At 40.2% G+C, this 25,724-nt stretch overlaps 1 protein-coding gene across 1 annotated transcript in view; it reads left to right on the top strand.

Moving 5' to 3' along the window:
* gabra2a (gamma-aminobutyric acid type A receptor subunit alpha2a) overlaps positions 1 to 15,619 on the top strand; it is a gene marked incomplete at its 3' end in the record, with an annotated part of 37,569 nt that extends 21,950 nt beyond the window's left edge. Inside the window, exons 4-8 of the mRNA XM_084045387.1 lie at positions 5,231 to 5,374; positions 8,550 to 8,653; positions 8,774 to 8,822; positions 13,100 to 13,302; positions 15,314 to 15,619. Of these exons, the coding sequence (XP_083901513.1) occupies positions 5,231 to 5,374; positions 8,550 to 8,653; positions 8,774 to 8,822; positions 13,100 to 13,302; positions 15,314 to 15,619 (806 nt within the window). The remainder of the gene's footprint in view (positions 1 to 5,230; positions 5,375 to 8,549; positions 8,654 to 8,773; positions 8,823 to 13,099; positions 13,303 to 15,313) is intronic.
* Between the last annotated feature and the right edge of the window lie 10,105 nt (positions 15,620 to 25,724).

The raw sequence follows: 25,724 nt of genomic DNA, 5'->3' as shown, positions 1-25,724 counted from the left end.
CACACAGAAACATAGCAATGCTTCTTAAATGGTTCTTTAAAATATTGGTTCTTAAAATGGGGTCTGGGGACCCTCAGGGGTCCTTGGTGGGGGGTGCCAGGGGGTCCCCAGCAAAATGTGTTAATATAGCATCACAATCATTTTAACCACTTTAACAATAAATTAGTAATAACAATTAAGTGAATGCTTCTTCATGTTCCTTGTGGTTCTATCTAGAGAACCTTTTATTGTCAAAGGTCTTTGAGGAACCAGAAATGGAACCTTTTAACTAGAGTTCTTAACGGGCCTGAAAATTAAGGCTCGGCCCTAACTGGGCCCGACTGGGCCGGCCCGAGGCTCGGCCCGAACCCGACTATTTCCATCATGTTAGGCCCGAAACCCGAAAAAACCCGAGGGGGAAAAAAAAAAAGGAAAGAGATTTTGTATTTTTATTTTATTTTATATTTTTAATATTATTATTCTGTTCTGAATGTGTATTTATCTATTATGAAGATGGCGCTGACGGCAGCGGACATTAACTTACACTGTGCTTACACTGTGCTGATTTAAATGAAGTTAAATCCTTGTCTTGCTCACGCACCTCTGTGCAATGCAATGCATCGTCTGCATTTCTCGACCGAGTCTTTCTTTGTCTCCCCCCCCCGACTGTCAGACAGACTCGAGACTGTTGTTAAAGGGATTGTAGGGAACATTAAGCCTAAATTTAAAAAATATTTATATATATATATTTTGCATTTTCTCCCCTCTATCAGCCACTATATAATGATGCTGGGGTGTTTTCCTTCATTGAAACACAGCCCTCTTTCTGAAATCCGTATTTTCCCTAATGTTTATGTGTTATATGTTTATGTCCGGGACGTAAATTAACGCACGCATGTGCGCGTCCGTGCGCGTCCGTGCCTGTATGAACGTTTTACTTTCGGTTTTAAAACGCTCTCAAACTTCGTTTTTGAGGCACCAAATCTACTTTTAAGATAGCGTGTGGATAGAATGTAGCTGTTTAACTTCATATATGTGGTCAATTTATCATGAAAGAGCCTATTTAAAAATAAAAATTCAGAGAACCAGCAGGGCAGGCATTTCCGCATATTGTATCCCAATAAAGCAACCTGTTTGGGGCACGGTTCCTTGAAATGTACCCTTGCTCTATGGAACTCCCTCCTGCGTGGCTATATATGGAAAGCTCGCTCCTGCGTTCTTCAATTGATTTCTGAACGAACCTGACCGCTGAATGTACACTATTGTTGAAGGCTGGTGTACTGTAGACCGAAATTGCCGTGGGTTTTTGTATTAAAAGGGCCCTTGATATGGATGCATCATGCGGTAGCCCTGAAACATGAATGTGAACCATGGCTACATATGCGGCAATGGATTACAAGAACGCTCGTCCCCAAACACACGCGCCCGGGTCTAATCCGGCGGCCTCTGTCCGCGAAATGAATGGGGGTGAGTGTGTTTTGGGGCGAGTGTTCTGTTTACCACTCACTCAGAATCGCTTTTTTTTTGGCTCAGTGAGCGTGAGCAGCACATCAGTGCAAGTTAACGCCAGTAAGTCAGCGCCGTCAGCGCCATCTTCATAAAATCTTCATCTTCATAAAATCATTAAAAAACTTATTTTTTTTCCTTTTTTTTTCTGGAGCCCGAGGCTCGGCTCGGCCCGACCAATTAGCATACTTTTGAGGCCCGGCTCGGCCCGAAAACGTCGGGTCGGGCCGGGCCGGGTCGGGTTCGGGTAGAATTTGAGAACTCTACTTTTAACCACTTAAATCCTATAGCATCCCAATTGGCCTAAATCCCACCCCAACAGCGATTGTCCAATGCCAGCTACACATCTTTAACGTCAGGAAAATGACACGACTCGCCTGCCCAGGTGATGGCAATAATACTAATGACATTAGTCATAGCAAAGGTACAAATCATAGAAAACAAACAAATGTAAAAATCCTGAGTGATATTGATGTGCATTGTGTTGATGCGGACCAATACTTTGGCCTGGTGGTGTATCCTGAATCACTAATCACTATTATACATGTTTAGAAACAAATGTGTAGTTTAAGTTGTTAAAATAACACCTGGCTAGTAAGCCTTATATGCCTTAATAAAAAACAACTTAATACTTCCTAGGTTAATAATAGAAACACGTTTTTATTAAGCACATGCATTCTATACATGGACAATTTTCCCTCTTGAGTAAAGAGCTATAGAAGAACTATTTTTTTAATAAATACAATATTTAGGTGTTTTAATTTAAAAACAATAGTTAGAGAAGGAAATTATAATGTATTAAGGCATATAAGGCTCATTAGTCAGGGATCCTTTTAATACTTTTGACAGCAGATGTATGTGTTATGGAGACAGTCAGTAACTTGCCCAAGTTCCGAGTTCTACACACCAGAAATTCTGAATCACAGCAACTTGTACCGGCTGCCTGTTTTGGATTCTGCACGTTAAAGTATATTAAATCTATTTATTAACTGCTACTATTTGTTGTCTTTCTTACCGTGCGGTATATAAACTCTCATGTCTGGTGAAAATGACGTTAAAGTAGTTGATTGCTACTGTATTAATTGGATATTGTTGCTGTCAGGCAGAAACCTCTATAACTCCATATTCTAACTCTTTTCGTAAATTCTCTACTTGATCATGACATGTGATTTAAATTTGGGATTGACCGGACGTTTTGTTCGTGATTTTAGGCATTATGTGTTAAATAGGCCCCTCCCACTAACTTTGGAAGCCTATTACGGTCGAACGGTATGGACTATCAAAATTCCGCTCAGGTATGTTTATTGCATGGGTTCAGAGATCATGTTTACCGATTTTTGCGAGATTTGGACAAAATCTGTAGGAGAATGTACAAAAAGTGTGTTTTGAAGAAAATTCTAAATGGCTGGAAATCTATTCAGCAAAAATCTCTTGGCAAAATGGATGCACACGATTCCCGATGAAGCCGGTCAATTTGACATATGGCACGAGTGTGTAAAAAATAACTGTGGGAGGAGTAGCGCGGCTAGAATATCTAGAATAAAGTTCATAGAGTACTGTTGCCCTGTTACGGCAACCACACTAATACTGTTAATGGCCGGGTTTCCCAAAGAGCTCGTGCGTAGAGCATCGTCGCAGGTCCGACGACGGGTCTAACGTGTGACGTCACATGCTTCGCAGTACCATAGCAGGCACGTAGATTTCAGGTCATGCGTGGCCGTACGCAGCTTGCGCAAGCGTCTCCTACACAGCTGGGACTCGGCCAAACCTACGCTCTACCCTCATTAGTAGCAGGTGGTTGTGCCCCTGCGTGCCATCTAAACTGGCTGCGTGTGTGGTAAAAGTACATTCGTGAGACAGAATGCGCGCAGCAACTCCCCGCCCACAGTAGGAGGGGAGTACTGTCCTACGAAGCATTTTGTAACGAGCGCCCTGGGCCGCCTGTAACTCGTTCTATGAAATCTATGAAAAGACCGACACACACACACACACACACACACACACACACACACACACACACACACACACACACACACACACACACACACACACGTGTGTATGTGTATATATATATATATATATATATATATATATATATATATATATATATATATATATATATATATATATATATATATATATATATTACGGCCGGGCCGGGCCGGTGCGTAAAAGGGCGAGCGGCTGCAGTGCTTCGTCCTCTATGCATGAACCCGAAGTTTACAAATCGTACTCTCACGGATGATCCGATCATCTAATAAAAATATTAAGCACATGCCAAGTTAACTAAAGGTATATAAATGATGCTGAGCTAAATATGTTTCCTTAATTTCGAAGTTTTATAGTTAAACGTTATGATGAAAGTGCAGTTCCTCTCACAAAGTGACAGCTGTTGCGCTCGGCGAGCGCAACAGCTCGCCATGTTATGAATGGTTAAAACATCTTTTGAAAATAGCAGATCTACAAGCTTGTGACACGTTGTGAGCTTGTAGATCTGCTATTTTCAAAAGATGTTTTAACCATTCATAAACATGGCGAGAGAGGAACTGCACTTTCATCATAACGTTTAACTATAAAACTTTGAAATTAAGGAAACATATTTAGCTCAGCATCATTTATATACCTTTGGTTAACTTGGCATGTGCTTAATATTTTTATTAGATGATCGGATTATCCGTGAGAGTACGATTTGTAAACTTCGGGTTCATGCATAGAGGACGAAGCACTGCAGCCGCTCGCCCTACCCAAAATAACAGATCTGCAAGCTATCAACACGGCATGTCGCAGTGTGTTTGTTGTATATATGTCTGTTTTTTTGGGGAGGCGTCGCCCGTTACGCGTTAAGCTGTCAATCATGCAGGGGGACGCCCCCTCTATCCTCTGAATTTTTTAGAACGGCGAACAATGGCCGCAGTGTTTATTTAAGATCATTGAAATGTCACCTTAAAAAAATGCATTTTAATACATTACAGAATGTACCTATAAAAATGTAAGTGTCCAATTCATATAAAGGTAAGTTAGATAAAGGTGCGACTTTATCTTAGTATTTTTGCAAAATCCTGTATATATAGATATATGTATGCAAAGGGTGTTTAAACTATAGTAGGATAGCACTACGTAGTTGACGTAGGCTTTACGTAGGCTACGTCCAGGATCTCTTCACGTGCATGCTGTCTCACGAATGTAGTTTTAGCACAGACGAAACGGAACCTACGAAGATGGTGTCTACTGAAGCCAATTTAGATGAGACGTTGGGCACACACAGCTGCTACTAACGAAGATAGTGCGCAGCGGGGTTGCTACTGCGCAGATGCGTGGAGGCACCTACGCAGCTTCTAGGCTACGCAGGAGCTCAAATTCGTTTGGGAAACGCGGCCAATGTCAATGATCATGTCACAACAGATACATACACCATGACAGAGGTAACATATATAATATAATGTTAATGATGTCACGACAGATGCCTACACCCTTACAGAGGTAACATGTATAATATAATGTTAATGATGTCACGACAGATGCCTACACCCAGACAGAGGTGACATACAACATAATGTTAATGATGTCACTACAGATGCCTACACCCAGACAGAGGTGACATATAACATAATGTTAATGATGTCACTACAGATGCCTACACCCAGACAGAGGTGACATATAACATAATGTTAATGATGTCACTACAGATGCCTACACCCAGACAGAGGTGACATAATATAATATAATGTTAATGATGTCACTACAGATGCCTACACCCAGACAGAGGTGACATATAACTGGACCCGTAACGCGTCCCAGTCGGTGGAGGTGGCACCGGATGGATCCAGACTCAACCAGTATGACCTGATGGGACTTGCCGTTGGCAAGGAGACCATCAAATCCAGCACTGGTCAGTACAACCAACCTCTAACTATATCAGTACCCGGGTCCATTTTGTTGCTGTCGGGCAGGAACCTTGTATCTCCACCCCCCTACATTTAATTTAAGTTACTTTACATTAGTTTATTAAGTTTAATTTAATAAACATTGTTTGTTATAGTTTTACCCTGGTCTCCCTTCCCGAGCCATTAACCCTTTAAGACCGGAACGCGTGTCATTTTAGATTTCTTTCGCTATTCAAAAATAGCATATATGTACATCTGCTTTTTTTTATCGTGGAGAATTTGTGCACATCTTTTAATATATAGGCTGTATTTAAAGCAACATTTTTTAACTCAAATCTTTGCTTCTGGGGTGTCCCTGGAACGAAACATTTTGAGATGGGGGTCCGCGGCCAAATACATATCTATTTTGTTTTTCTAAATCCTAACAGTATGTTGCTATATCAGTGGTGTTCCAACTTTTCCAGGTCAAGGACCCCCAAAATTATATGTATTTGGCCGCGGACCCCCATCTCAAAATAGTTTGTTCCAGGGACCCCATAGAAGCAAATATTGGAGTTAAAAATGTTTGCTAATATATAAATATTCAAAGATTTGCAAACATTTTCACGATAAAAAAAATGCAGATCTACAAGCAATGCAGATCTACAAGCTCATAGCGCGACTCTCAGTGCCGCGCAATGAGCTTGTACAGTATATCTGCTATTTTCGAATAGCCAGAGAAATCTAAAATGACACAGATGCGTTCCTGGTCTTAAGGGATTAAGTTTAATTGAATACATAATGTCTGTTATAGTTTTACCTTGGTCTCCCTTCCCCTTGTCAAAGCTGGCTCTTGCCAGCTATGAGCCATTAAGCTGGAATGTAGGCCCCACCCTGATCACCTAGGAAGAGCATGAGTCAAGTTGGACAAGGTCTTCCCATGACAACTCTAAAATATAGTGGGGTATCACACCTGCACACAAGTAACAATAATAGCCGATCTACAAGCTCACAATGTGTCGTGATGCAACGTGTTTGTAGATCGGCTGTTTTTAAAGCTTTTGAAAGTAACAGTGAAAGTGGATAAGTCTATTTGTGGGTTTTATAAATATTGAACCAATAAAACATATTATTAATAGAGCTTGTGACTAAATAATAACTACATCTAACGGCTGCATGTCATACAATTGATCGTACAATTTGTATGCAACGTCTGGAGTACTGGATAGGTTTGTCAGGCATGGCCTTGTCTTGGTTTTACTCCTACCTAACAGGCAGAAGCAATACTTTGTCGATCTAGCTGACTGTGATTCAGACAAACACAACATCTGTTCTGGTATTCCACAGGGCTCAATTCTTGGTCCTTTATTGTTTTCCCTTATACTGCCGCTGGGAGATATACCCAGCTATATCTTTCTGTAGCTTTCTGTAGATATAAGACAGAAGTTCTCGTAATTGGTTCTAGTGAGCAGAGAGAATCAATATATAAGTAGACTCGGTAACCTGACTCTACAGTAAAGAACCTGGGGTTATTATTGATTCTGAATAGATTTTTTTGAATTGCACACACTAATCATGTTACCAAGATTTCCTTCTTTCATCTTAGAAATATTGCGCAAATTAGCGCCTATCTGTCGTTGGACGATGCAAAAATGTTGATCCACACTTTTGTTTTCTCTCGGCTTGATTTACTGCAATGCACTTTTTTTAACTAGACTAAAACTAAAACATTCCAGAAGACTAAAACTAAATGGAATTTTATTCAAAAGACTATGACAAAATATGCTGTCAAAATGTACATTGCAGTAGATAGATAGATAGATAGATAGATAGATAGATAGATAGATAGATAGATAGATAGATAGATAGATAGATAGATAGATAGATAGATAGTATCCAAGTACCGTTGTAACTCAGGTCTGTTTTTACTAAGAATAGAGGGTTTTAACTGGTTCATGTTTTTAAGCCTCAAAGAAGAAACTGATAGATGGATTTGACCCAGTTTTGAACGGCCATCTCACTCTCACAAACGGAAGTCCCCACAAATAGCTCTTTCAACCTTCCCACAAACACAGCAGGAGCTGAAAGCATTTTAGCATCAAAGAGCTTTGAATCTTTTACACATCTTGAAACATGACATTCATAAGGTACAACACAAGGTGTATTTTTAGCTGTTTCGATCACAATCTGCATTGCTGTCATTTTAAATATAGTGCCACTGGCAGGCCTTCTCCATTTCCTTCTTCAGTCGCACAGTCGCACAGGCTGCAGCAGTTAAGATACAGGGTAAAACACATTGCACTCAAAGAAACATCATCTGTAATAAACAAAATATTGTTGCTGTTGGGCAGAAACCTCATATTTCCAAGTTTCAAATTGTTATGTTTTTTTTTTCTTCATAAATGAAACGTCGTCATTCAAGAGTGTCACACAAACAATGAAAATAGCCAATCTACAAGCACACAACGCCTTTAGACTCCATTGTAGGGGGAAAAAATAAATATCACATCAATTATATATTTGTTGACAATTGAACACATTGTAAAGACCTTAACAAATACAATATATTTTTCTAAACAGCATACAATTTCCACTTTAAAGGTATTGTAGGGAACATTAAGCCTAAATTTAAAAAAAAAATATATATATATATATTTTGCATTTTTTCCCCTCTATCAGCCACTATATAATGATGCTGGGGTGTTTCCCTGCATTGAAACACAGTCCTCCTTCTGAAATCCGTATTTTCCCTAATGTTTATGTGTTCTATGTTTATGTCCGGTACGTAAATTAACGCACGCATGTGCGCGTCCGTGCGCGTCCGTGTCCGTATGAACGTTTACTTTCGGTTTTAAAACGCTCTCAAACTTCGTTTTTGAGGCACATAATTTACTTTTAAGATAGCGTGTGGATAGAATTTAGTTGTTTAACTTCATATATGTGGTCAATTTATCATGAAAGAGCCTATTTAAAAATAAAAAATCAGAGAACCAGCAGGGCGGGAATTTCCGCATATTGTATCCCAATAAAGCAACTTGTTTTCAGGCACCATCCCTTCAAAAGTACCTCTCTATGGAAGTCCCTCCTGCGTCACCCCCTGGTGGTCGGGGAAAAGTACTGCTGGTGTTTATTTACCTCTGAACTCGCCGTGTATCCCTTTAAGTTCAGTTGAGTAAATGTACTTTCTGCCCCTATCCTCAGGTGAGTACACAGTGATGACGGCTCATTTCCACCTGAAGAGGAAGATCGGATACTTTGTCATCCAGACCTACCTGCCCTGCATCATGACCGTTATACTGTCACAGGTTATTATTATAATAATTATTATTATTATAGTAATTGTTATATTTATAATTATTATTATAATTATAATTAATACATTTACTATTATTATTATCATTATTATTGTTATTATTATGTTACAGGTGTCCTTCTGGCTCAACAGAGAGTCTGTCCCCGCCAGGACTGTGTTTGGTAAGAAAACAATATGACTTCAAATCAATATCACCATTATTTCACCGAGTGCCGCGCTATGAACTTGTAGATTTGCTATTTTTGAAAAACCTTCAAAATGTGTGCAAATCTTTGAATATATTTACAATACATTACATACATTTTTAACTGGGGGTCCCTGGCACAAAACATTTTCAGCTGGGGGTCCGCGGCCAAATGTATATCAATTTAGGGGTCCTTGGCATGAAAAAGGTTGACAACCACTGAACTAAATAATAACATTAAAGCCATTGGAACACAGGTTGTTTTTCCCATTTCCTGAAAAGTAACAGTTTTGCACACGCAAAGTTTCCACCCTGACAGTGACGATGCAGTATTGTTCAGAACAGCTCTTGTCACTGAATGATATTTGCAGTTGAGGTGCTTCATAAACTCTCAAAAAGTAATCCATAATCTCGCCTTGATTGCAGAAGCGGTGTGGAAGTTTATTTAATCTTTTAAGACATTAAGCTTCTCTGAACCGGCACAGGAAAGATGAGATGTGCAAATTCACGTCAAATTTCACACAAAAGTAACTGTACATGACTGTAGCCACAGCCTGCTTTATACATAACAACCAAACACTGAGGTCAGCTTTACATGTACTTATCCTGTCTGCTAGTAGGTTAGTTTACACCAGTGGGTCCCAACCTGTTTTCCTTAACACACACACATGCGCGCGCACACGCACGCACGCACGCACGCACACACACTTGTGTTTAAAGCTGCACTATGTACTTCCCTCTTCTAGCCCGGAACTGAGGCCAGTTTCCTGTGCAATCTATTTTGTTTCACCATTGAGCTAATAGAGCCTGCATGCTTGTTCAGGGGATATATTGAATCTTGACCATCAGGTCAAAATTCAGGTCATATATCCTGTGTCTAGGTGACCTTTCACACAATGTAAATGTCTCAATAGAAGAGCAGTGAGACAAAATGAAACCACCAATTGTGTTAGTTCTATTGTATGTATTGTATACACTAAACATAACAAGCTGCCGTTCATGCAGAACGACGTGAAGCTAGTCCTCGGTGTTGCCAGATTCTTCAGAAACAAGCAACCAGCTCCATGTCGTTCTGCATGAACGGCAGCTCATAAGGGACATTCAGTGCATGTTTGAGTGTCAGTACACTGCATAATGAGGATTAGTGGGGGAAAAAAAAACTTTCCAGGAATAGAGAGCCTGCAATTTCTATTAGCTTGGATTCCTCATCGATGATGTCACTGGTAGGCGGGTTTCTGAACTGTCCACAGCCCTCCTCTGAGACACAGACCAGTAGACAAAAATGGTACCATATTATAATGAGCATTAGTGAGGACCAATTATATGAAGATAGGTTGAAAATTGGTGAAGCCGTTCTTTAAGTAACAAATGTGAGTACTTCGTCCATCACTGCATACTGGCAGCTCCATCATAGCACTGGACACCCTCCAGTGTTAACTTTAAAAGATGTTTTTGGGGGCCCGGTGGCGCAGTGGGTAGCGCTGTCGCCTCACAGCTAGAAGGTCCTGGGTTCGATTCCCGCCGGGGACGCTGTGGGCGCTGGGGGCGTGTTCTCTCCTCCGTGTCATCAGCGCCCATACCCTAGGTGGGGTTGGCGAAAGGGCCTACTCTGTGTGGAGTTTGTATGTTCTCCCCGTCTCTCCTAGGGTAGGTACCCTCACAAAAACATGTAGCAATCCTGGTCACTATACTGCCTCCCCCCGGTCAGCCGGGGCGCCTGATGGAGGGGAAAGGAGCTGGTTGGAATAACGTGTTCCTTCCACGCGTTACGTCCAACCAGGGAAACTCCCCCCTGTCAGGTGACAAGAAGGTCAGTTGGCTCTCATGCATTGAAGGAGGCATGAGCTTGGCCCTGGCCTCCCTAGGTTGGCAGAGGGAAGGTAGTGCCCAGGATTACATAGACAATTGGCACTGGGTGTTAAAAATAGGGTCACAAAATCGTGAGATAAAAAAGTATTTAAAAAAAAAAAGAAAATGTTTTTAATCAAAGCATCGGGTGAATCACCATCAGTCAGATCCGTACGGTAAAACCCAATTAAAAGTGAATGGGACACATACCGGAGAAAGACAGCAACTTGTTCATGATACATCCATTGTTGTAACACACCTGCATCCTTAACTTCAGATACAATTGTTTCTAGGACTTGTTTAGGCCATTAAATCAAGAACTTTGTTTTTTGAGTCTCACTGTTAGCGTGTATGTGTAGCATTTTTCTCTCCTTCTAAACATCTATTTGGTTATTTTATTTTATTATCATTGTCAGTAGCATGCAGTTTCATCAGTTCTCTCGCATGTCCTTGATTTAAGGAGTCCCGGCCTGTGTGCCCTCTTCGTGATATATCCTGGCAAGCAGAGATTATAATGTTCTCAAAGACGTGCTTTAAATATCCCCGATTTTCTTCCCCTGCTGTGCGTCTCTGGGTATTCAGTTGTGCTGCGTTTTTGAGTTCCTTTTTAAGTTTTTTTTCTTTTTCTTTTTTTTTACTTTTTCCACACAGAACCAGGAGATAACATGCATACAAACTGGCTCAATAGCGCCCCGTGCCAAACAGGACAATGTGGTATTGCAGGTGAAAGTGCTTTATAAGCCAGAGAGAAGTTAGTTGGAATGAGTATCTGAGGCTTGATTTAGGCTCAAACCTTTTGAAAAACGTTTGAGGGACATAAACAATATGATATTAAATATTATTTCATCAGTGTCCTTTGTTCCTCTTGAGAAATCAGGAGGAAAAAAAAACAGGATTACTGCATGTTTTTTGTGAGGGTACCTACCCTAGGGGACACGGGGAGAACATGCAAACACAGCGTCCCCGGCGACAGCACTACCGACTGCGCCACCGTGCCCCCTTCTGTACATGCACATTGAATATAATCTCTTCCACAAAAATAGCACATCGTGAGCTTGTAGATCTGCTATTTTCACAGAATGTTCGCCCCCAGAATATGAACGCTATAGGTTTCATGGGGTTAAAAACATCTGATGGGGAATGTGCAGAATAGGGGATATAATAGACACTTATTTCCCTAGTTTTGTCTTGATATCCACCAACCACTCAACTCTCTCAGCTAAGGGGTCCTTGGGCTGAAAGAAGTTGATGACAAGTGTACTTTTCATTCAACACATTTCTTTGGAAGGTAAAAAGTACATAATGAATTAACCACTCAAGCCCTATTTCAAATATTAGTGGTCACGTCTATTTTCACTGTCATTGTTATTTTTTTTAATAGAAGTATTCAAGTGCATACTCACTTTTGAGTACTCCAATAGTCAATAGGCTCTATGCACAGCAGCCATATTATCACTTCCTTCCCAGGTGTTACCAATGATACTAATGAAGGCTCTGTTCCATTTAGTGTAGCACAGTGGTTTCCACGACTCTGAGTGTACAAATGTACACTCTCAGAGTAACACATCTGTAAGGGGCCATTTGGAAGCCCATGAGGGTCCCTGGACCCCCAACTGTAGACCCACTGGTGTAAGAGTGTTTCCAGTGGGCCAACATGCACAATATCAGCACCCTGACTCTGTTTGACCAGAATGGAACAGAGCCTTCATTAGTATCATTGGTAACACCTGTGAATGTCTTCATAATATGGCTGCTGTGAATAGAGCCTATTGGAGTGGTTTGAGTATTTTGCCCACCACTGATGTTGTGCGTGCGTGCGTGCGTTCATCTATATTTTTACCAAATCAGTCCCAGCGGAGGAAGTCCTGCTGCTATTGTTGATTGTTTGTTGTTATTTTGGAAAGTCATTTCCTGTAGTGTTTGTGTGCACTGTGGCACTCATCCATTATGAAGAACCTTGCTGTCGGGCAGAAACTTTGTATCTCCATGTTTCAACCTTTTCTTTTTTCGTTTTCTTTTTTTTTCTTTATGAATGCCCTCTTTAGTATAGAGTGTTTAATAACTGAACAAACTCTCAATGTCAGGGCTTTTCAGCCTGGGACCCACAGGCATCATTTCAGGGAAAATATAAATAAAAATGCTCCAAATGGTGGCTGTCGGGAGGAAACCTTGTAGGTCCAACTTTCAGAAGATGCAAAAAAAAACTGTGTTCCAATGGATCCAATGTAGTTATTATTTCTTATCTCTATTATTTTTATCTCACAAAAAAAGCTAATATAGCGTTGTGAGCTTTGGCTATTTCATTGTTTTTACAAAACATAAAAACGTAAAAAGTAGAAACACAGAGATACAAGGTTTTCCCCTGACAGCGATACATTATTTGTATTTGTGTTGCCTTGGTTACAGGCGTGACCACGGTGCTCACCATGACAACGCTGAGTATCAGCGCCCGCAACTCGCTGCCCAAGGTGGCGTACGCCACGGCCATGGACTGGTTCATCGCCGTGTGCTACGCCTTCGTCTTCTCCGCTCTCATCGAGTTTGCCACCGTCAACTACTTCACCAAGCGAGGCTGGGCCTGGGATGGAAAGACCGTGGTTAACGACAAGGTACAGTTACATCGCTGGTTCTGTTTTTGTCTCCGCCAGGCCGAAGGCATGGTGGAGAGTATGTTTTCACTTCGTCCGCCCGTCCGTCCGTCCGTCCGTCCGTCCGTGTGTGTGTGTGTGTGTGTGTGTGTGTGTGTGTGTGTGTCCGTCCGTCTGTGAACACCTAACATTGGTCAAGCTTCACGTGACATCACAATATGTAATATAAATAGGTAAGACAGATTGATTTTTACCACCTCGCCTGGCAGAGACCTGTGCTCCGAGGAGCACATTTTCTGTTTTTTTATTTTTTTTATTTTTTCGTGTTTTAACCCATTAACACATCGGGTGCCAGCGTTTTTTCATAACAACTTACCGTGGGTGCCAGCATTCTCCCATTGACTGCGCTTTGCTGTTTGTTGTTTCCACGTGCGTTACAAGCAAATCCACGCCAAAAAAAGCATCGATTCATGTTCTGCCATGAGCCTGGCTACAGGCTGGAACCATAACATCCCCTCGCGGGTTACAACGGGGGGGGGAATCGCGCATCGCGCATGACCGTTTTTCCCCACAGGAAACAGATTCGGAGATATAGGCGTTTCAAAGTAGGAAATAGACAGGAACCGGATGGGGGGAAAAAAAGTGTTTCCGGTGAGCGATCTGGCACTTCCTTCGCTGGATTACAATGGGTGCTCCCAGAGCTGCTCTAGCCCCGCCCGCGCGGAGAAAAACGAAAAAAACAAAAAGACTGAAATCACGGTTCAGACCGTGTTCGGCACCGAAGCTTCGGAACCGCCACTAAGTAAACACACGGTTCAGACCGTGTTTGGCACCCGATGTGTTAAGACCTGAAGCCGATTCTACATGTCTTCTAAATCCCAACAGTATTCTGAAAAAAAAACGTATGTTTCTATATCAGTGGTTCTCAAACTTTTTCATGTCAAGGACCCCCAAAATTATAGGTATTTTGGCCACGGACCCCCATCTCAAAATGTGTTGTTCCAGGGACCCCCAGAAGCAAAGAAAAGGGTTAAAAATGTTGGCTTTAAACAATATACATTCAAAGATTTGCACACATTTTCACGATTTTTCAAAAATAGCAGATCTACAAGCTCATAGCGCGGCACTCGCCAAAGTGTAAAATAATGCTTTTCAGCTGAAATGAGAAAGTGACACAGAAGCGTTCCAGGTCTTAATGGGTGAAGACCTGTGCGCTCCCGGTGCGCATATCCAAATGCACCCGTTGTAAGAAAAGACTCCATATTTTCCAGATTATGGTGTTTTTTGGTGGAGCCACTCAAGGACAATCTAATTTTCCCCAGTCTAAGACAGTACACCGGTGGTTCTAAAACATGTATTTGTCCGCAGACACTCATCTGAAGAAAATGTGTATATATATATATATATATATATATATATATATATATATATATATATATATATATATATATATATATATATATATATAGAAATATATATATATATATATATATATATATATATATATATATATATATATATATATATATATATATATATATATATATATATATATATGTGTGTTGTGCCAGGGATCCCCGAACGAGATTTGTTTTGTTGTTGTTTTTTTGTTTAGACAATAGGCTCTATGCACAGCAGCCATAGTGTGAAGACATTCACAGGTGTTGCCAATGATACTAATGAAGCTTGTAGATCTGGTATTTTTCAAAAGATTTGTATACATTTTGAGAAGCATAAGTCCGAGAGTGTACAAATGGAACCAAATGGACCCGTAAGGGTCCATTTGGTTCCATTTGTACACTCTCGGACTTATGGGGGTCGTGGAAACCACTGTGTTACACTAAATGGAACAGAGCCTTCATTAGTATCATTGGTAACACCTGTGAAGGAAGTGATTATATGGCTGCTGTGCATAGAGCCTATTTGCCACATTCACTTTGTTAGTAAAGATCAAGCCATTTGACTTCATGTCGAGGGCGGTGGATTTTGGATTTTATATTTTGTCTACTCTTAACTTGTTCTTTCCATGCAGAAAAAGGAGGCGTCGGTCATGAAGAAGAACAACGCCTACGCCGTGGCGGTCGCCAACTACGCCCCCAACATCACCAAGGACTCCACCCTGCCCACCGTCTCCAAGGCTGCGGCGGCGGGGGGCGACGGCGGCAGCAAGGCCAAGGCGGCGGAGCAGCAGAGCAAGAAGACCTTCAACAGTGTGAGCAAGATCGACCGCATGTCTCGCATCATGTTCCCCGTGCTGTTTGGAAGCTTCAACCTGGTATACTGGGCCACCTACCTGAACAGGGAGCCCGTTATTAAGGACATGGTGCCGTCCCAATGAACACGGAGGTCATTATAGTTTTGCATTTCTTATTCGTTTTTTGTTTTTTTGTTTAGTTTTAACCCTTTAAGACCTGAAGCCGATTCTACATGTCTTCTAAATCCCAACAGTTTTCTGAAAAACATATGTTTCTATATCAGTGGTGCTCAAACTTTTTATTGTCAAGGACCCCCAAAATGATATGTATTTGGCCGCGGACCCCCATCAAAATATTTTGTTCCAGGGACCCCCCAGAAGCAAAGATTTGAGTTAAAAATATTCGCTTTAAAAATATATATATTCAAAGATTTGCACACATTTTCACGATTTTTCAAAAAATAGCAGATCTACAAGCTCGTAGCGCGGCACTCGGTGCCGCGCTACAAGCTTGTATATCTGCTATTTTTGAATAGCCAAAGTGTAAAATAAAGCTTTTTAGCTCAAATCTAAAAATGACACAGTTCCAGGTCTTAATGGGTTTATTTGTTTGTTTTTTAAAATGGGTTTGCTAGTTTAGATTAGTTCATATTTTGTGGAAAGGCTCAGTTTTTGTTTCGTTTTTATTAGCTGTAGTGTTTGTTTTTTCGTATGGGTTAGTCAGGCGCGAGATTTCAGGGATCTATTTGATTCCACTTGCACACTCTCTGAGTTACAAACCCGTAAATGTCCATTTGGACCCCTGGTGGTCCCCGGACCTAACGTTCAGAACCAGTGCTTTACCACACCACTGTGTTGCTCTTGGTAACCCAATTAAAACCTGAGGCCCATTCTAAAAATGCCTTTCAATATTTTTCAAAATTGTTAAAAAAATAGCAGATGTCCAAGCTCGCAGCGCGGCACAAAGTGACGCCCTGTACATCTATTTTTGAATAGCCAACGCTAAAATCTAAAATAACACAGCTGCTTATGTCAATGATGTATGTCTAAACTCACATGTACATTTTCTAGAGTAAAACACAACTCACTCTTTAGTTCTAGTGCATGAATTGTTCACACAATGGACAGGATAAAAAAAACATGGTAAGCTATGTGACATTTGCAAACAGCTTTCTCACTTAAGTTCAGTAGAAATGAAGGCCTTTGGTAGGACTTGAATGTTAGTAGTTGAACAGTGATAGTCCACTTTTTGAACAGCCTAACTGCCTGAAGTTTTATTTCCCATTAATTTACTCCATAAATGTTTCAGAACATCATTGTATAAAGAGTTTTGCATCTGAAATCAAGCCAAACAACGAGGAGATTAATCATGACCATTACTCATTTGAGTTGTGTCAAGAAATAATAAAAGTCAAGGGCGCAAGACGGTGTACATATTTTAAGTGAAATAACTACTCATCCTATAAACCATATGCACATACCTTTCCAACACGTCCAACCAGACAATCGTCCGTTGTTTCATCTAAGGTTTAACTGTTGTCTTTGCTATAATGTTTATATTCTTAATAGTGTTGCAAATTGACACATGACTTTTGCAGGGGCGGTAACATTTCCATTCAAGCATGAGCTCCGCCAATCAGTAGAGTGTAGTATTTCTCCATGAAATCCAAAATGTGTTTTTCATAAAATGAGTTTGATGTAGTGTCCGTCAGGTAGAAACGTACATCTAAAACCGTAACGTTTCAGCCAATGGAAAAAAAAAAACCTGTTCCAATGCAGTTATTATGCACAAGTTCTTTATTGGTTCAATATTTATAAAACCCACAGACAGATGTAACCACTTTTACTTTTTTCTTATATCGCTTCTAAGCACACTACACGTTCGGAGCTTATACATTGCCTATTTTCACATCATTTGTGCGATACTCTTGTAAAAAAAAAAAGTAGGATTGATTTACCAAAATATGGAGATACAAGTCCCACTGGGACATTGTGCTCAACCTGCTGACCTCTATTTTTAAAGAGGTCAGCAACCTTTTTGACAATTAGTGCCATGTTTGTATTTACTTGATAAGTCAGTCAGTGTGCCATATCAACATTAAGTTTAATTATGACACATCAAAATACAATATTTCCAAAATGTTTTGATTGTCCACGTATATTGTCTGTTTTGTTGCTTTTGTAGCTCAAGTGTCGGTGTTTTTAAGTTTTTTTTTGCTTTCCTTAATTTTTTAACAGAATTCTGACAAAAACACACACACAAATGTGTCTGGATGTCACGGAAATCACTTGTTGAGTCATCTACTGTACACTGTGTGAAAGAGGGGGTTGCTATTCCTGGTCATGCCAGTCGTATTTTTACACACCAAATTCAGGGAGGTCGATGGAATCACTTTTTAGCCGTTTATACAATGTTTTCACGTCCAATCCCAACTGGTAGGAGGAGAGCCATGTTACTGAACAAACACTCAATAGCAATGACTATCAAAATGGAGAGCTATTTTTAACATTCCTGATTGGCTAAGATTGACGTTTTGAACAAAATGCCGCAAATCATGAACACAGCTTCCAATTGCGGTGAAACTGTGCACGCGCTAATTTGCACTAATGCCACCCTTTCAACATTACCATATTATAGCGCCACCAGGAGGCCGGTTTTTGCTAAACATTTTATTTATATTACTCCTACAAATGTTCTCCAAACATCACGCAAATCTTGATTTTTCACATTCCAGCCTGATTGGCGAATTCTGAACATTGCTGGCCCACACTAACCTACCTGACCTGGAGCACTTTTTCTAGTTATTATTATTATTATTATTATTATTAGTAGTAGTAGTAGTAGTAGTAGTAGTAGTAGTAGTAGTAGTACATCCTATGCACAAATACAATATATGTTTAGACTTTTTTTCAGTTTAGGTTTTTAAAGCTGATTTGCGAGGAGTTTTTATTTTGAGAAAAGGCTTAGTTTCATTTTGGCTTTTATTCATTTTACTGTTAGTTTTAGTTTTTTATTGTAATATGGATTAGTTAGGGGCAAGAACACTGTGCACATATTGTCGATCTATTGTGAGCTTGTAGATTCTTTGACAAATATTAAAACTAAGGACATTCCGTCCTCGATTGGTTATCTTTTTCTCTTGTTGTATTTCAATAAACTAACATGTTTATTTATTTATTTTTAGTTTAGTTTTAGTTAACTTATAGCCCTGGTACAGACAATTGTACATTTCATGATGTTGTACTGCATTTGTATTGAAATGTGTCACAGAATTGCACAGAACAGCACAAAGCCATAAGAGGTTGTTGGTTAAATGTCTTCTACATTCATAGTGTTTTCAACGTCTTCTTGAGGACGTCACATGAGAGCCGAACACTATTTTTAAATAAAAGTACCAACATGTTTCCTGACCTGGTTTCATGATGTGTCATTCTATCTGCTTTTTATTTCTGTGTTATTTGACAGGATGTGATGTCACAGATCAAAGCTGTCACTGCTGGTGTCAAGATGGCTGGTATACTCTAGTAAATACTCAAGTATTCAAAGGTACAAATTACAAAGTACATTTTTTTTTTAAACATCTAAAAATAATACAAAATAGATCTACAAGCTCACACCACGTGTTGTGAGCTTGTAGATATTTGATTGGCTTAAGTGGTTAATTCATAATATATGTTTTTATATCAAAAGTACAATATTTCTATTTGAATTGAAGCGGAGTGAAAGTCATGAGCTTGCAAAACAAACAAAAAAAACGAAACAAAACTCCAATCTCTCTCTCTGCGTGTGCTATCTACTGTAAATAGCATTATGTAAATGTGAAACTATAGCATAGCAGGTAAACAATGAACCTAGCTTGTGTCTAAACAATATGCTATCTACAATGTACATTCTGTGCATTTTTACAAGCAGTAGCATGGTAGCAAGTATAGCTGCAATCTATAAGCAAATAGGGGAGGGGAGTTATCAGACTGTAGTAGAAAACGGAGAAGAGTCTAGGACAGTGGGTCTCAAACTGGGGTCCGACGAATTCCAGGGGTCATTGAGGGGGTTCCAGGACCCCTGAGGATTTCATATAGAATCACAATCAGGAGCTTGTATATCTTATATTTTCCCCAAATCTTTGATAAAATAAACATATATATGAAACATTTTAAGAGCATTAAATATTGTATGGGGGTCCATGGCATGCACAAAACATTTTCAGATGGGGGTCTGTGGCCTATTGCATATACATTTGGGGGTCCCTGACCTGGAAAGGTTTGATTACATCATAAAACATACATTAACCACTTTAGCCCTATTTTATACCTGGCTATTTGAAAATAGCCTATCTACAAGCTCACAACGTGTCGTGATGCGACACGTTGTGAGCTTGTAGATCTGCTATTTTCAAACATTTAGTACTTTTACTTTTGGTACTTTAAGTACATTTTGATACCAATACTTTTACTCAAGTAAATTTTTAATTAAGGACTTGTACTTGTAACAGAGTACTTCTACATTGCAGTATGTAGTAAGTACAACATTTGAGTACTTTTTCCACCACTGACTGTGTAAACCAGGATAGACATCATTGCTGTCAGTCAGACACAGCCACATTTAAACGTTTTACCCCCCATAAATATGCCTTACTTCATCATACAAGAGTGTTGCACAAAAGCAGATATACAAGCTCACAACACGTCGCATTGCGATGCGTTGTGAGCCTGTAGATTGGCAAATTTTAACTTTTCTTATATGTTTTTGAAATAATAATAAAAAAGGAATGGTTTTGGACACAAGGTTTCTCTCGACAGCAACAATGTGACATGTTATCAGCCAAAAGGTTGATATTAACATTAAGGTAGTAGCACATTAACACGGTCTTAATGTTCCCATGCACCAGTGGTCCATGCAGTGTTAACTATATGGCCTAAAGATATTTCTTTATTACCACTTTGCTCTGTTCCTGCTCATTTCCCCTTTGATGAAGCTGAGTAAAGAAATCTTCAAAGTGCAGCAGGGGGAGGAGGAGGAAGACAAAGAAAGGAGGGGTAAGATGAAGGGCGGGTATGTTTACAGTGTACACTACCTTCACCAGGGGCGTGCGTGTGTCTGAGTGCATCGCAGTGGTGGGAAAAGTACTCAAATGTTTTTCTTAAGTAAAAGTATCAATATTGCAATGTAGAAGCACTCTGTTACAAGTAAAAGTCCGGAATTCTAAATTTACTTGAGTAAAAGTACAAAAGTATTGCTATCAAAATGTACTTTTTTACCAAAAGTAAAAGTACTAAAATGTTTGAACGAGTGGTGAGCTTGTAGATCTGCTATTTTCAAATAGCCGAGGTATAAAATAGGTCTTAAGCGGTTAATGTATGTTTTATAGTGTAATAATTTATATCTGCAAAGTAACTAGTAACTAAAGTTTTCAAATAATTGTAGTGTAGTAAAAGTACAATATTTGCTACTGAGATGTAGTGGAGTAGAAGTAAAAGTTGACAATTGAAATTACTCCAGTAAAGTAAAAGTATCTCAAAAGTGTACTTAAGTACTGTACTTGAGTAAATGTACTTAGTGACTTTACACCACCGAGTGCATGTGTGTGTTATGCCTGGGATTCGATCCCAGGTTTCCCACGTGTAAAGCCAACATCTTATCCACTAGCCTAAAGGTGATTACCCCCTATATGCCACGGTGAGACATCAGGCTTTTGGTCATCAGGCAGAGGCTCTGAGCCACAACTGCTACGTGTGCGCACGTGTGCGTGCATGTGTGCTGTCAACTGTAAATGCAAATATTGTTTCATGTTGTGTGAGGCATTAGTCTCATCAGGGTGGTACTGTAGGTACACTGAATCATCAGACTCTTCTGACCTGCTTCCAGCCTACATATCTATTCTGCATCTCCTTATTGCATCGTTACGGCATGTACTTAAAGAATAAATGAACACATATTCTAAAATAGATTTCAATGCCGTTCCGTGAATATAAAAGCAGTAGCAGGCAGGTATGTCAGTGGGGGGGATATCTTACAATAAATGCACCGAGTCTCTGTATGTATGTATGTGTGTGTGTGTGTGTGTGTGTGTGTGTGTGTGTGTGTGTGTGTGTGTGTGTGTGTGTGTGTGTGTGTGTGTGTGTGTGTGTGTGTGTGTGTGTGTGTGTGTGTGTGTATGTATGTTACTTTAAAATCTGTTCTATACATATTTTAAATGATCAAACAAACAAGGTACATATTATATAGTTAATGACTAGTGAGTGAAATGTATAATCTACCATAAAATGTAGATAAAAACGTTCTACTGTACCTAAACTTAATGCTTTGAGCGCAACAATCTCTAAACATTGACTCGCAGTTTGTGTTCGGGTTAAAGTACCAAAAGTAAAAGTATACTCATTACTCAATATGCAGAATGTCCCCTTTTAGCGGAGCAGCTAAGTGCTACGATCTTTCAATTTATGATAAAAGCGTGAAAATTGGCATGAGCAGTCTCCACGGGTCACTTGACAAGAAAATTGTCCGAGGCAGTTGTAATTTCAAGATGGCCGACACCTTAGTGGGCAGTTAAGTGATATGATGGTTTATTTGGTGATACAAGCATGAAAATTGGCATGAGCAGTCTCTGTGGGTCACTTGACAATAGACCACCCACAGCTACTTGAATTTCCAAGATGGCGGCCATTTTTCAAGATGGCCAACACTTTAGTGGAGCAATTAAGTTATATAATGGTTTATTTGGTGATACAAGCATGAACATTGGCATGAGCAGTCTCTGTGGGTCACTTGACAATAGGCCACCCACAGCTACTTGAAATTTCAAGATGGCGGCCATTTGTCAAGATGGCCAACACTTTAGTGGAGCAATTAAGTTATATAATGGTTTATTTGTTGATACAGGCATTACAATTGGCATGAGCAGTTTCTAAGGGTTGCTTGACAAGAAAACACTCACATCCACTTGAAATTTCTATTTTCAAGATGGCCGCCCCCTGGATCCTCAAAAGATACATTTTCTCATAGAAATGTATGTTTTTTTTCATTAAGGACAATTATACGATTATTGTTATTATGCTAAAGAACAACTTTTAACACATCACAATACAGTTGTGTTGATTTGTTGATCATAGATAGATTAGATAAGAGTGAATATCCGCACTACCAGGGCACACTGGTGATATATCACTGCTGTTAAACTCAGAGTGGGGTTCAATGTCAGCTAATTGAAAGTTAGTACCCCAAATGCTGTCTAATTTACCCCAAAACAATTAGATAGCCGCACCTGAATTGACAGGTTGTGCCAGCGCGGGAGAGCCGAGCCAAGGTTAATGGGGTTTTAGTTAACTGGATGGTGTACAGATCGCACAGGATTTAAATGGCATTGGATGAACGATCGGACTAGGTGTAGGGTTAAGGCACGAACTTAGTTGTATCCCATACATCAAAGTGCTTGGTAAAAGGTGGTAAAAGGATAAACCCTCGGCCTCTGCCTATGCTGCAGACATGGCAGAAGCCATCATAACAGTTGAGAAAACTAACTGGGACAGATGTTTCATTTGTCAGCAGGTCACCAAGGAAAAACTCATTCAGCCGAGTTTATTCAACAGAGAGCACGATCGTACTGGTTATGATACCATTGCAAGAAATGTTCCATTATTTCATAAGATCAATGCTCTACCTATCTTACTTAGTCTAACCCGACTAGATGAAGGTGATGGCATAGAAAGCACATTGACAAGAAACAGAGCAAAATATAATTTAAGCTGTAAACTTAGGTTCAACATCACAGAGCTGGAAAGGGCCCAAAAGAGAGCATCTACATCTTGATCTCTTTGCCAGAAAGCAAAGACATTATGACTTGATCCCACCAACTCAAGCAGCACTCAAAGAGCATGCCAAACGTGCTTCTTATGAGGCTGGATACGTGTGGGGACAGGCATTGAAGCGACATCCACAAATGCCGAGCCATCTGACTGGGGATGGGTGGAACAGGACGAGAAGTGTAAAGTCTTCTGGACTCCACTTCCACCTATTGCGGAGAGTTGTTGGGAGTTGACCAAATGTGGGTGCACCAAGGCATGTACTGGAAGGTGTACAGTAAGTGCTTCAGATATGGACTCAGTTGCACATGCCTATATAGTTGCCCCTGCTAGAACCTATTTGCATGTTTATTTTGCCAGAGTTATTCCCCGTTGTCCTCTGTGTTTTCAAGTGTAAGCCTATGGCTCGGCTTCCCCTCGCCACATCAGTGCATCATGTTTTACTTTGTCACCAGTCTATTAGTGTGTAATTTTCAGTTGTTACTTTGTAACATTGCTTCCACTGCCTTCCACTGCCATACGTAACGGTGAAGCATATTTTCAGTTTAGTTCCTTAGTATAGTTTGTCATGGTTCCGTGGCTACTGCCATTCAGTATTAGCCATTGCTCAATTATAATTTTGGAGCACTGTCCGTTCAGCACCACAACTGTGCTAATCAGCACCACAACTGTGCTCATTTATTAGTCATATTTTTTGTTTCCCCATTTCTTAGTATTTATTTGACACATGTAATGGCTGTTAGTTAAAAAATAAAAAATAAATCCGCCCTTGTGACTGTTACCTTGTCGTGGTAAGGGAGCTTGTGTACCTCAGTGAACCCTGAGAGCTATGCCGGTGGGAGGCAACTCCTGACAGGTTTTACCAAACTGGACTGGTCGTGGGCGAGTAGTCAGACAAAACACAGTCAAACAACCTCTCTTGACAGAGCTTTTTGAGGAACCCAATACATTTCTATGAGAAAAGGTATCATTTAAAGATCCACATGGCGGGCGGCAGTCATCTTGAAATTTCAAGCGGTGGTTGTGGGGTTTCTTGTCAAATGACCTTTTGAGACGGCTCATGGCAATTTTCATGCTTGTATCTTAAGCTTAACTGCTCCACTAAGGTGGTGGCCATCTTGAAAAATGGCCGCCATCTTGAAATTTCAAGTAGCTGTGGGTGGCTTATTGTCAAGTGACCCACAGAGACTGCTCATGCCAATGTTCATGCTTGTATCACCAAATGAACCATTATATAACTTAAATGCTCCACTAAAGTGTTGGCCATCTTGAAAAATGGCCGCCATGTTGAAATGTGAAGTAGCTGTGGGTGGCCTATTGTCAAGTGACCCACAGAGACTATTCATGCCAATTGTCATGCTTGTATCACCAAATAAACCATCATATCACTTAACTGCTCACTAAGGTATCAGCCATCTTGAAAAATGGCCGCCATCTTGAAATTACAACTGCCTCGGACAATTTTCTTGTCAAGTGACCCATGGAGACTGCTCATGCCAATTTTCACGCTTTTATCATCAACTGAAAGATTCTGCCAATAAAAAGCATTTAGCCGCTCCACTATTTCACAAGTTTTCAAATGTATAAAATTTGCCCATTTGTGAGCATGCCCAATATGGCCATACACTTGTAACATCAGGGATCTCCATATATGGCCATAAAAGGGACAAGGACAGACAGATGTACAGATATCCATGCATGGGTATAAGAAGGACAGACAGACAGACACAGAGATCTCCATATATGGGCACAAAAGGGACAGAGACAGACATATGGGCACAAAAGGGACACAGGCAGACAGAGAGATGGTTACAATGGGTACTCTGGCATATAACAGGTATTACATCGTTACCAACTTGCATCGTTCCCGAGTAGGCCGGTGCCCGACGGGCACAGGTTTAGTGGTTAAAATGGACGGTTCTGTATGCTAGCTACATCAAACCACCGTTGGGTGAGTCTGATATACAGTATATATACTTTGTCGTAAGATGGTGGCAGATGCCAATAATAGCAGATTTACAAGCTCACAACATGTTGCATGGCAAGGCGTTGTGAGCTTGTACATCTGCTATTTTCGCCGTGCAACACCACCATATGCTGGAGTATATTGTAAGCTACACATTAGATCAACTTCCATTTGAAGCTTACATCAGCCTGAGAATGGAGGTGTTTGGAGAGAGAGTGGAATTCCAATGCTCCACCTCACTTCATCCCACCTCTGAACACAATGCTTTGAAGAATTATGCTGTTTGGATACCAACAGAATGATAAGCAGCGGTGGACAGCAACAAAGTACATTTACTTGAGTACTGTACTTAAGTACTTTTTTATCAAGTGCTTTACTTGAGTATTTGTATTTTTCGGTACTTTCACTCTACCACATTTCAAAGACAAATATTGCACTTACAACAAGCTCACAATGCGTTCCAATGTCTTTGGAAAATGTCTA

Source organism: Gymnoscopelus microlampas, assembly GCF_963454915.1.
Source record: "Gymnoscopelus microlampas genome assembly, chromosome: 20".
Taxonomy (NCBI): domain Eukaryota; kingdom Metazoa; phylum Chordata; class Actinopteri; order Myctophiformes; family Myctophidae; genus Gymnoscopelus; species Gymnoscopelus microlampas.
This window is presented reverse-complemented; position numbering and strand designations above follow the sequence as displayed.